The sequence below is a fragment of the Entelurus aequoreus genome, linkage group LG23, assembly GCF_033978785.1.
Source record: "Entelurus aequoreus isolate RoL-2023_Sb linkage group LG23, RoL_Eaeq_v1.1, whole genome shotgun sequence".
Lineage (NCBI taxonomy): Eukaryota > Metazoa > Chordata > Actinopteri > Syngnathiformes > Syngnathidae > Entelurus > Entelurus aequoreus.
The window spans coordinates 26,993,712-27,005,887 of NC_084753.1; the positions used below are offsets into that span (position 1 = coordinate 26,993,712).

At 41.9% G+C, this 12,176-nt stretch overlaps 1 protein-coding gene across 2 annotated transcripts in view; it reads right to left on the minus strand.

Annotated features, from left to right (window-relative positions):
- Nucleotides 1-1,102: 1,102 nt before the first annotated feature.
- The window catches only part of prdm1c (PR domain containing 1c, with ZNF domain), a 35,932-nt gene continuing 24,858 nt past the window's right edge, over nucleotides 1,103-12,176 (minus strand). For both annotated transcript variants that reach the window (XM_062034987.1, XM_062034986.1), the window contains 4 exons: nucleotides 11,428-11,680; nucleotides 2,292-3,235; nucleotides 2,085-2,213; nucleotides 1,103-1,932 (listed from right to left, as the gene is read on the minus strand). In XM_062034987.1, coding sequence (XP_061890971.1) covers nucleotides 1,387-1,932; nucleotides 2,085-2,213; nucleotides 2,292-3,235; nucleotides 11,428-11,680 — 1,872 coding nt within the window. In that variant the 3' untranslated portion in view covers nucleotides 1,103-1,386. The remainder of the gene's footprint in view (nucleotides 1,933-2,084; nucleotides 2,214-2,291; nucleotides 3,236-11,427; nucleotides 11,681-12,176) is intronic.

Below are 12,176 nucleotides of genomic sequence, written 5' to 3' on the forward strand. Positions count from 1 at the left end.
AAAGCCTAGCAATGCTGTTGCTAACGACGCCATTGAAACTAACTTAGCTACGGGACCTCGACAGAGCTATGCTAAAAACATTAGCTCTCCCCCTACGCCAGCCCTCATCTGCTCAACACTCGTGCTCACCTGCGTTCCAGTGATCGACGGCGCGACGAAGGACTTCACCCGATCATCGGTGCGGTCGGCGGATAGCGTCGGATAGCGCGTCTGCTATCCAAACTCAAAGTCCTCCTGGTTGTGTTGCTGTAGCCAGCCGCTAATACACCGATCCCACCTACAGCTTTCTTCTTTGCTGTCTCCATTGTTCATTAAACAAATTGCAAAAGATTCACCAACACAGATGTCCAGAATACTGTGGAATTTTTCGATGAAAACAGACGCTGTTTGTATTGGGACACAATGGTGTCCCAATACTTCCGTTCAATCCGTGACGTCACGCGCAAACGTCATCATACCGAGACGTTTTCAGCCGGATATTTCCCGGGAAATTTAAAATTGCACTTTATAAGTTAACCCGGCCGTATTGGCATGTGTTGCAATGTTAAGATTTCATCATTGATATATAAACTATCAGACTGCGTGGTCGGTAGTAGTGGCTTTCAGTAGGCCTTTAAATAATGGCCTCTCCTGAAATAGATACCCTTCCCCAATTAACTATCAACTTGAATAAATAAACGCCAAACCTCAAATATATGCCTCCGACTAAATGGGTGGATTTACTCATAACACAAAACATGCAAAGCATCTGTACAGCTGAAGGTTACGGTGGAGTTTAATAAAAAAAAGTGCTGTGTAATATGGTCTAAAATAATGACACATTTGATTCTAGGCCTTCCCCGTTATGGATGCGTGGTAAGTTGAGCCTGGATACTGAATGACAATCTACATGTCTGAAATTAGTTGCAGGTTCTTATTTAGAACTACAGTGTGTAGTAAGGTAAAGGGTTGACACATTCCGTTGTAAATGAAACCATAACAGGAAGTTCATCCACGTCATCACCGCCTCACTCCCCCACGTCAGCATAGCTCACTCACAAAAGGGACACTGCTCCACAAACAATGGAGGTTTCCTCTGAACATGTGTCATACCTCTGCTTTAATCGTATCTTTATTGAGAAGACAGATGCACACAGTCTCATACTGAAATTGTTTGAAAAACATGTTTTGCTGACATTTGCAAGACATGACAGTGATCTCTGATGTCACAAACCCTGTTTATATAGATGAGTGATGTAATAAATTAGCAACATTTTATACATTAAATCAGCAAGTGTCACCGCTCCGAGGCCAACACTTGGTTCTTCAGATGCAACAGTCGTTTAGAGATGAGGCTTTATCTCAAATAGGACAGTGCCAGACAGCTGCTGAGTTGACCTGTAAGGATTATACGGCTGGATTAGCAAGCTCTGACATGCAGCCTGACTCCAGTTTGATGCTGCTTGGATGCAGAGGTAGAGGAGGTAGAAGAAGCAAACCCTTCTTGGCCGATTCGAAGAGATTAAAGGCACTATCCTGTTGGCCGGAGATGCGACTGTCTATCCTTTGTATGAGATCAAGCACGTCCTCCTTGTCCAGCTTTGCCTCCGCCGTCATCGCCTCCAGTTGCTCTGCCGCTTCACTCACGTCAAACCTCTCGATCTCTGAGTTGACTCTGTGGAGTTCCTCTGGGGAGGGCCCCTGAGAGGCGGAGGCGGACAGAGCGCAGAAGCCCTGGAGGTGCACTTGAAGGCTGCACCGGTGGAAATAAGCACATGGGCAGCAGGGACACCGGTGTGGACGTTCTCCAGTGTGAAGGCGTTTGTGGAGCTTCAGGTGGATAAATTGAGTGAAGCGGGCTGAACATAACTTGCACTGGTATGGCCTCTCACCAGAGTGTAATCTTTGGTGTGTCTTCAGGTTACTGGTGCTGCTGAAGCGCTTGTGGCATACCTGTGTCAAACAAAGACAATGGAAGTGTTTCAGTCAATGATACAGTATGTTATTCCCATTTGTGTGCTGAACCGAGCTAATGGGTTAATTGTTGTTGATGTATTCCAATCCATACCGTGTATGGTCTACTGAAGGTTCATTAAGTTAATTACCTTGCACTCGTAGGGCTTCTCTCCAGTGTGCACCAGATAGTGTTTCTGCAGGTGTGCCAACTGGGTGAAATTCTTGTTGCAGGTTTGACACCTGAAAGGACGCTCTCCACTGTGCACTCGCAGGTGAACCTGAGGACAACACTTTAGTCAATATCCTCCCACTATTATCAATGTTCCGATCATGCTTTCATGCAAAAGTAGGCATACCTTAAGGTTTGACAGTTGCCCAAAGACCTTCCTGCAGACATTACACTCGTACCGGATCTTTCCATTCTGCCTGGTGAGTGGATACGACAAGGTCTTGTAGCCGATAACATGCTCTGCGTGCTTGGTGTTCCTGAGGTCCATTGTGTCTTCTGTGATACTTTGCATGGCAGCGGTGGGTTTTGAAGGGTCTTGGTCCATGGAGGCTGCTGTACCCAACGGAGGGGAGCATCCCCCGGGAGAAACCGAGGGTTGTGCTCTGCAAAGGGAGGTGACCATGGACGTGGTGCTGGCATAACATGGTAAAGGGAGGTCTGTATCTCCAGGATGCTTGGAAGGAGTTTTGAGGTAGTTTTTGGGTACATGGTTCTTATGTTTTTTGGTCTGACAAGTCGGTGATGCACTGAGGTCTTCTTTGGTATTTGATAGTGCAAGAGTGGAATTATTGTGTCCACTGGCCTGAGGATGGAGGAGATGTGCATAGCCATCCAAAGGCAGTAAATGAGTGGACAGTGTCAGGTAGGGTTTTAGTCGATCAACATAAGACAGGTAGGGATGAGGTACAATGCTGTCAGTTGAGTACTGAGGCAGTAGGTAGGAAGCGTGTCTCAGAGCAGGATAAACCTGATTCGGTACAGAGGCTTCTTGGTAAGGCTTCCCTAGAACATGGCTTGTACTGTGCTGAAAGCTGAAGTGTAAACCAGAAGGGACGTTGCTACTTAAAGCTGGTCTTTTGGCAGCTGGAGGATTGCATGGTGGCAGAGGGGTCAAGGGTGCATATCTTTGGAGAGATTCAGAATGGGGCTGAATTGGGTAGACGATGGGAAAAACTGATAAAGAACCTTCCATTTGTTGGGGAAGGCTCGACTGGGATTTGGGCTCTTCTCGAAGGATCTCAGTCACACTGTGTCCTCGTTTTGCTGTCTTCTTCTGAGTTAAGCGATGCTCTGTCAGGGCAATAAACAAAACAGAAAGAAGGTCAGACATTGCATGAAGAAACAAACAGCTTGTGCCGTTTAACCTGTTCAAAGTCATGGGTGGCAGTTTTTGGGTTTCGGGTTGTTTCTTCGTGTCTGGCGCGTTTAATTTTGCTCTACTTCTTCTTTTGTGGTTTGTTCGGCAGTGACTTTAGCCCAGCTGCTGAGCGCTATTTTCCTCACTTGTTCCTGGTTGGGAATTAGGAGGCTCACCCGTCCCTGATTGCCACCCAGGAGGGTTTAGCTGCCAGTGTCACGCTGGCTCATTATGTTCTGTAAGCCACAGTGATCTGATGATTCCTGAGTTCCTGCTCAAATTGTATAATTTTTCTCTCGCCTGGTACCTAATAAAATGACCTTCTGCCTGCACTTTACCTACCGTCTCTGCATCCTGAAGTAACGTAATTGAACCTATCCTACTATATATATATATATATATATATATATATATATATATATATATATATATATATATATATATATATATATATATATATATATATATATATATATATATATATATATATTATTATCCTAACCCTAAAAGCAGACCTGGGCGTGTTATCTGGGGGCCGCTTTAAAATTGACCCCTCTAAGGGTCGCGGGGGTGGTTGTAGCCTATTCCAGCTGCATACGGACGGAAGGTGGGGTACACCCTGGACAATTTAGTGTTGCCAATCAACCTATCCCCTGGTGCATGTCTTTGGAGGTGGGAGGAAGCCGGAGTACACGGAGGGAACCCACGCAGTCACAGGGAGAACATGCAAACTCGACACGGGCTCGGGGCCCTGGGTATATATAATATATATACACTACCGTTCAAAAGTTTGGGGTCACCCAAACAATTTTGTGGAATAGCCTTCATTTCTAAGAACAAGAATAGACTGTCGAGTTTCAGATGAAAGTTCTCTTTTTCTGGCCATTTTGAGCGTTTAATTGACCCCACAAATGTGATGCTCCAGAAACTCAATCTGCTCAAAGGAAGGTCAGAGTTGTAGCTTCTGTAACGAGCTAAACTGTTTTCAGATGTGTGAACATGATAGCACAAGGGTTTTCTAATCATCAATTAGCCTTCTGAGCCAATGAGCAAACACATTATACCATTAGAACACTGGAGTGATGGTTGCTGGAAATGGGCCTCTATACACCTATGTAGATATTGCACCAAAAACCAGACATTTGCAGCTAGAATAGTCATTTACCACATTAGCAATGTATAGAGTGTATTTATTTAAAGTTAAGACTAGTTTAAAGTTATCTTCATTGAAAAGTACAGTGCTTTTCCTTCAAAAATAAGGACATTTCAATGTGACCCCAAACTTTTGAACGGTAGTGTATATATATATACTTATATATATATACATATACAGTATATTTATGTACTGTATATATATGTATGTATGTATATATATATATATATATATATATATATATATATATATATATATATATATATATATATATATACAGCCCGACCCCCGGCCAAATTGTTTTAACAATGCGGCCTTCGAGTCAAAAAGTTTGGGGACCCCTGCCTTAGATACTAAAAAAAAACATCTCATAAGACAATACAGTATTAGGTTTATGCAACAATATAATGTAATGCTTTGCTAATCCACTCCAGCTGTGAATTACACAGGTATGCCTGCACATTTCACCTGTTCTTTAACACAGTAAACCCACACAAACATACAATGCATCCCTTATCTACTCTTTCCCCTGTGCGACTGCCCCCCTCAGCCCATTACCCTGGGCAAACAAACAGCCGAGACTCAGTGAGACATCAGTCTGTCAGCGGGCCGCCCTGTCAGGAAGTTCAAGTAGTCACTGGAGCGCTTCTTACTTCTCCTCCTACTTAAGAGCCAAATAAATAAGATAAGTCGTGCCAAAGCGCTGTCAACAGCTCAGACAGCCCAACAACTCATTGGCATTGGCGGGACTGAGAATTTTGGCGTGTGGATACCTTTCCCCTCTGGAAGCATGCATGGTCTTTGTGCGTGCAGAATGGAGAAGCAATGAGCTGACAGCTGTGTATCTCTGCGGTGTTAAAGAAACTGAAGCAAGACTAAAAATGGGTCTCGTCTTACCTATAAGGACTATCGCTACACCTGGGGACAGACCCCTCTATTCAGGGTTCTACGTGCCTCCTTTGTGTCGCCAACTAACAAAAGGGCTGTGGGTGTGACTTGTGAGCCGCCCCTCAAACACCCCCACAAAGAATGTGTCAGTGGGCCGTTTCTTTAATTGGGAGCATCATTCCTCAGTCACAAGTGGACATAAAAAAAAAACTGTCTCTATAAGGCAGGGGTGTCCAAAGTGCGGCCCGGGGGCCATTTGCGGCCCGCAGGTAATTTTTTAACGGCCCCACGGCACATTCTAAAAATACGATGAGAAAAAAATAAAAAACATAAAAAGTGGTATAAAAGTGCAAACAGGTGAAATGTAACAAGAAAATGTTGCATTATTTACTCTAATAACACAAAGCTGCCATGCAGGCTGTTTCTATCTTTAAAAAATAATAATGAATCAAAATCAATGTCATCATGAATTATTTACCTATTCAAGACTCCATTTACTTCACATAAAATATTCCACATTGAGATATTTTGGGGTGAAAATGTTGCATATTTTTTGGTTGCCCTTTAAAAAACTAACTTTTTTAAAGAAGGGCCTAAAAAGAACAAACAAAAAACAAACAACAATAAAACTTATAATTGACGGATAGATCTGAAGTTGATCTTGAGACTATTGTGGTAAAAGTTTAAAAAAATGTTGGATTTTTTTTTTTTAACTTTACTGAGCAGTACCCTTTTGGATCCCCAATAATTTTATTGGACTTTTTTTTTTTTTAAGTGTCATTGCTCAAAAAAAAAAGAATTAAAATCAATGTTGTTATGAGTTATTGACCTTTTTAAGACTCCAATTATTATATAATCTCAAATATTCCACTTTAAAATTTCATTGGGGGAAAATATTGCATATTTTGTGTTTTTTTCCATAAAAAAACACGGTTTTCCTTGACAAAAATGGCATACAACTTAAATCTTTAAAAGCGTTATATTGACAGATAGACCTAATGTTGATCTAGAGATTTAAACCTTGAATAATAATAATAATAATACTAAATAATGACACATTTGTAATATTTTTTTTGACCAAAAACCTGTTGGGGTCCCCGTGATCAAGTCTGAGTGGAGGCCTAAATGTATCTTTTTTATACATATATTGTATTGGTTTTTAAATTAAAAATATCAAAATTGCTTTGATTTTTCAGTGTGCGGCGCTCAGTGGAAAAAGTTTGGACACCCCTGCTATAAGGGGGCTTTGTTCTACCGTGATACTAATGAATCATATTTGGTACTATACCGCCTCTAAAAACTACCGGTCTCCCAAACCTCCAGCCTCCCCGTTGTCGACATGTCGTGATATTGTTGGTTTTACGAGCAGAGGAGCATGTTCGGCAGCGCACATTCACGGGAGTACTTACAAGCAGACACAGTGTGTAGACAGAAAGGGAGAATGATATGTGTCGACTGCAATATGACTCAAGTAAACAACGCCAACATTTTATATGTTCCATTGAAAATATAGAACATTACACACAACGCTTAAAATCTAACAAAATGTTTTAGTACGACTTTGGTACGCTATGAAGCCTCACCGCTTGATGGATTGTACTGTGCTTCAACATATGAGTATTATTATGGTGTGTGTATAAGGTAAGACATATTATCTGGCGTTTTGTTTAACAATATTATGCAAAAGCAACTTTTTCTTACCTTCAAGAAACCTGCTGATGTGTATTTGGGATCTGCATAAGTGCTGAAAATTAGCGCGCGTCCGCCTTTATAGTCGATAAGCTGCTTCTTTTTCTCTATCTTCTTGTTATGGGCCATTCATCCTCCGCTGTTGCCATTTCTAATAATGTAGGGTAAAGTTCCTACTTATATCTGTCAGTAAACTCGCCCTGAAAGCGCTAAAACATACCGGTGTAGTGAGTTTACATTATTCACCCAAGGAACTTTAGTTGTTAGAGGGTTCCGGTCGGACGTTTTTTTCACGGGACACATTTCCGGCGTTGTTGTTGCACTAGTGAGCCACGGATGAGGAGATGCTGCTGCGTTATTGATTGAAGTAAAGTCTGAATGTCATTAAAACAGTTAGCTCCATTTTTTGACACTTCTTCCACTCCCGTCCTTGCACGCTAGACCGCGACAACAAAGATTACGGAGAAAAGACGCTGTCGTAGGTGAGCCACGGAAATAAGACCGCCCACAAAACGGCACATTCGGAAGCGACTGTCAGAAAGCGGCTTGAAGATGATCTGTAAAACATCATCTATGCAACATTTTGACCAAAGAACCACCATTACATGTTATGTAGACCACAAGGAAGGGTTTTCCATTTAGAAAAAAAAAAAAAGACTCCTTTAATGCGCCCTAATATATGAAAAAAGATCAAAAATAGACCATTCATCTGCAGTGCGCCTTATAATCCGGTGCGCCCTATGGTCTGGAAATACGGTATTACAAATAATGTATGTTGGGTTTTTGTTTATGCTAGTGATGTATAGTGACCAATATAACAATTCAATGCTTTTCCACTAGATGGTATAATATACACACACTCCCAAGTCATTTCTCGCAATTTTTCTGATGTCAAATGTACACTTTGGCTCGACAAAGGTTGGAAAACAGTAGCCTAGCGGCTATACATTATACATAGGAACTGACAAGGGTAGGACTTGGAAGTACAAGCGCATGGGTGTAGTGTGTTTCCCGCCCACTATTGGTGTAGTACGCACATTACAGCATTTTGAGTCGTTTTTGAAAATTAGGTCACTTTGCCAATCTTGTGTTCTTTACATACCCGCAAGATAAATTGTTCATGCGCTGTTGGCGTTTGGAAGTGGACATTTTTCAAAGAATAACAATACTGTAAAAATGGATCAAATTCGCGTTATGGCTGAACAATTCAGTACGTTGGTGCTCATATGTGTTGATTGTTTTTTTTTTACAACATTCCATTTTCAGTGGTTCATGCAGATGTTTGTGAAGAGTGATTGCTTTAACAAGCTGTACCTTGTGACTCTGAACAGGATAAGCAGTATAAACATTGATTGATAGATAGAAGTTGTTGGTATGTGATGCTTTTTAAAAACACATACGGTACAGGCCAAACGTTTGGACACACCTTCTCATTCGCAACACAACGGGTGATAAAGCAAGAAATTCCACTTATCAACCCTGATAAGGCACACCTGTGAAGTGGAAACCATTTCAGGTGACTACCTCTTGAAGCTCATGGAGAGAATGCCAAGAGTGTGCAAAGCAGTAATCAGAGCAAAGGGTGGCTATTTTGAAGAAACTAGAATATAAAACATGTTTTCAGTTATTTTCACCTTCTTTTGTTTAGTACATAACTCCACACGTGTTCATTCATAGTTTTGATGCCTTCAGTGACAATCTACAATGTAAATAGTCATGAAAATAAAGAAATCGCATTGAATGAGGAGAAGGTGTGTCCTAACTTTTGGCCTGTACTGTATATTTTGGTTAAAGATTTGCAATGGCAGCCTAAAGGTCTGGTCTCTGGGAATACGTACTACTTTTTTTCCCCAAAAACCTGATTAAATATTTACTGATATCAACTAGAGATGTCCGATAATATCGGCCGATAAATGCTTTAAAATGTAATATCGGAAATTATCGGTATCGGTTTCACCCTCCCGATTTTCCCGGGAGACTCGCGAATTTCAGTGCCCCTCCCGAAAATCTCCCGGGGCAACCATTCTCCCGATTTCCACCCGGACAACATTATTGGGGGCGTGCCTTAAAGGCACTGCCTTTAGTGTCCTCTACAACCTGTCGTCACGTCCGCTTTCCCTCCATACAAACAGCGTGCCGGCCCAGTCACATAATATATGCGGCTTTTACACACACATAAGTGAATGCAAGGCATACTTGATCAACAGCCATACAGGTCACACTGAGGGTAGCCGTATAAACAACTTCAACACTGTCACAAATATGCGCCACACTGGGAACCCACACCAAACAAGAATGACAAACACATTTCGGGAGAACATCCGCACCGTAACACAACAGAACAAATACCCAGAACCCCTTGCAGCACTAACTCTTCCGGGACGCTACAATATACACCCCCCCACTACCACCAAACCCCGCTCCCAACCCCCCATCACCCGAATTCGGAGGTCTCAAGGTTGGCAGGTATGCTCTAGTATACTCTGGACTGAAGCTGTGTGCCTTCATTGTTTTTGTAGCTGTTGTTTTGAGGCATGTTTAAAAAAAATAATGCACTTTGTGAAAGTCAAAGTATAGTATTTCCCATAGTTGTAGTGGGTATCAGGATGATCTCAGGGAGAGCATGTCCCAAATTCCAAGCTGCTGTTTTGAAGCATGTTAAAAAAAATAATGCACTTTGTGACTTCAATAATAAATATGGCAGTGCCGTGTTGGCACTTGTTTCCATAACTGGAGTTGAAGTTGTTCTCTTATTTTGGAAAACCTTGTTTTTGATTGATTGATTGAAACTTGTATTAGTAGATTGCAGAGTACAGTACATACGCCGTACAAATGACCACTAAATGGTAACACAAGTTTTTCAACTTGCTTAAAGGCCTACTGAAAGCCACTACTACCGACCACGCAGTCTGATAGTTTATATATCAATGATGAAATCTTAACATTGCAACACATGCCAATACGGCCGGGTTAACTTATAATGTGCAATTTTAAATTTCCCGGGAAACTTCCGGTTGAAAACGTCTATGTATGATGACGTATGCGCGTGACGTCAATCGTTGAAACGGAAGTATTGGTACACCATTGAATCCAATACAAAAAAGCTCTGTTTTCATCTCAAAATTCCACAGTATTCTGGACATCTGTGTTGGTGAATCTTTTGCAATTTGTTTAATGAACAATGAAGACTGCAAAGAAGAAAGTTGTAGGTGGGATCGGTGTATTAGCGGCTGGCTGTAGCAACACAACCAGGAGGACTTTGACTTGGATAGCAGACGCGCTAGCCGACGCTAGGCACCGACCCAACGGATGATCGGGTGAAGTCCTTCGTCCTTCCGTCAATCGCTGGAACGCAGGTGAGCACGGGTGTTGATGAGCAGATGAGGGCTGGCTGGCGTAGGTGGAGCGCTAATGTTTTTATCATAGCTCTGTGAGGTCCCGTTGCTAAGTTAGCTTCAATGGCGTCGTTAGCATTGTTAAGCTTCGCCAAGCTGGGAATTATTAACCGTGTAGTTACATGTCCATGGTTTAATAGTATTGTTGATCTTCTGTCTATCCTTCCAGTCAGGGATTTATTTATTTTGTTTCTATCTGCATTTGAGCCCGATGCTATCACGTTAGCTCAGTAGCTAAAGAGCTTTGCCGATGTATTGTCGTGGAGATAAAAGTCACTGTGAATGTCCATTTTGCGTTCTCGACTCTCATTTTCAAGAGGATATAGTATCCGAGGTGGTTTAAAATACAAATCCGTGATCCACAATAGAAAAAGGAGAAAGTGTGGGATCCAATGAACCCTTGTACCTAAGTTACGGTCAGAGCGAAAAAAGATACGTCCTGCACTGCACTGTAGTCCTTCACTCTCACTTTCCTCATCCACGAATCTTTCATCCTCGCTCAAATTAATGGGGTAATCGTCGCTTTCTCGGTCCGAATCTCTCTCGCTGCATTGTAAACAACGGGAAAATGTGAGAAGTCCTTCCTCCGGTGACGTCACGCTACTTCCGGTACAGGCAAGGCTTTTTTTATCAGCGACCAAAAGTTGTGACCTTTACCGTCGTTGTTCTCTACTAAATCCTTTCAGCAAAAATATGGCAATATCCCGAAATGATCAAGTATGACACATAGAATGGATCTGCTATCCCCATTAAAATAAAAACATTTCATTTCAGTAGGCCTTTAAGTCGGGGTCCACGTTAATCAATTCATGGTAAAGTTACATTGTTTAATGCATCAAGCGGGGCATCACAACAAAATTAGGCATAATAATGTGTTAATTCCACGACTGTAAATATCGGTATCGGTTGATATCGGAAACGGTGATTAAGAGTTGGACAATATCGGAATATCGGATACCAGCAAAAAAGCCATTATCGGACATCTATAATATCAACTGACCTGCACAGTCCATGGCGAGCAGTCCAAAGGGAGGGTAGTTACAGCGTTGGGCTAATTCCGAGCAGTACCACACCAGCAGCTCCTGGCCAGCCTGAAGGGGCTTAATAGTGTAGAAGTAGATGTCCAGACCACTCTGGCACGCCACCAGGTTCTGCTCCTCTACGTTGCAGGCTGGGTTCACGTATCGCATCCAGTTGCTCTGCTCCTCATTCAAACCATCCAGGATGTGGTGTAAAGTGCCCTCGCAGAAGACCTGAGCGGGACGCAATCACACATGTGTTCAGCGGTTGATGACTAATCAGCTTTATGACGCGCTCTGAACCCGAAACTATGAAGTCACAGGCTGCCTGAAGCTTTTATGGTAAATGCGATATAATCTCTCTGAGATAGGCGCCGCTGGTCTTTATGGCAAAAAGTAGCACAGGAAGTAAATTTAAGGTGTTCTGTATACACCGTGACTCACTGTATCATCACCTCTGTGAATTAATCATAATTCCTCAATATTATTGTTTTTCCTCAGATGTACTCGTTTAATCCCTTGCATACTTAAAGGTCATTTTATTTCATTCATTTATCTTCAGCCAAAGCTAGACGATAGTGTGCAATATAACTGTACCACATTGACAAACTGAACACTGTTATCATCGACACTGAGAAGCATACTGTATATTCATTTTTTTATTTTTTTTCGAAAAATTTAAAAATATTCCTTTCAAAAATATATACTTAAAATATATTTTATTTACGAA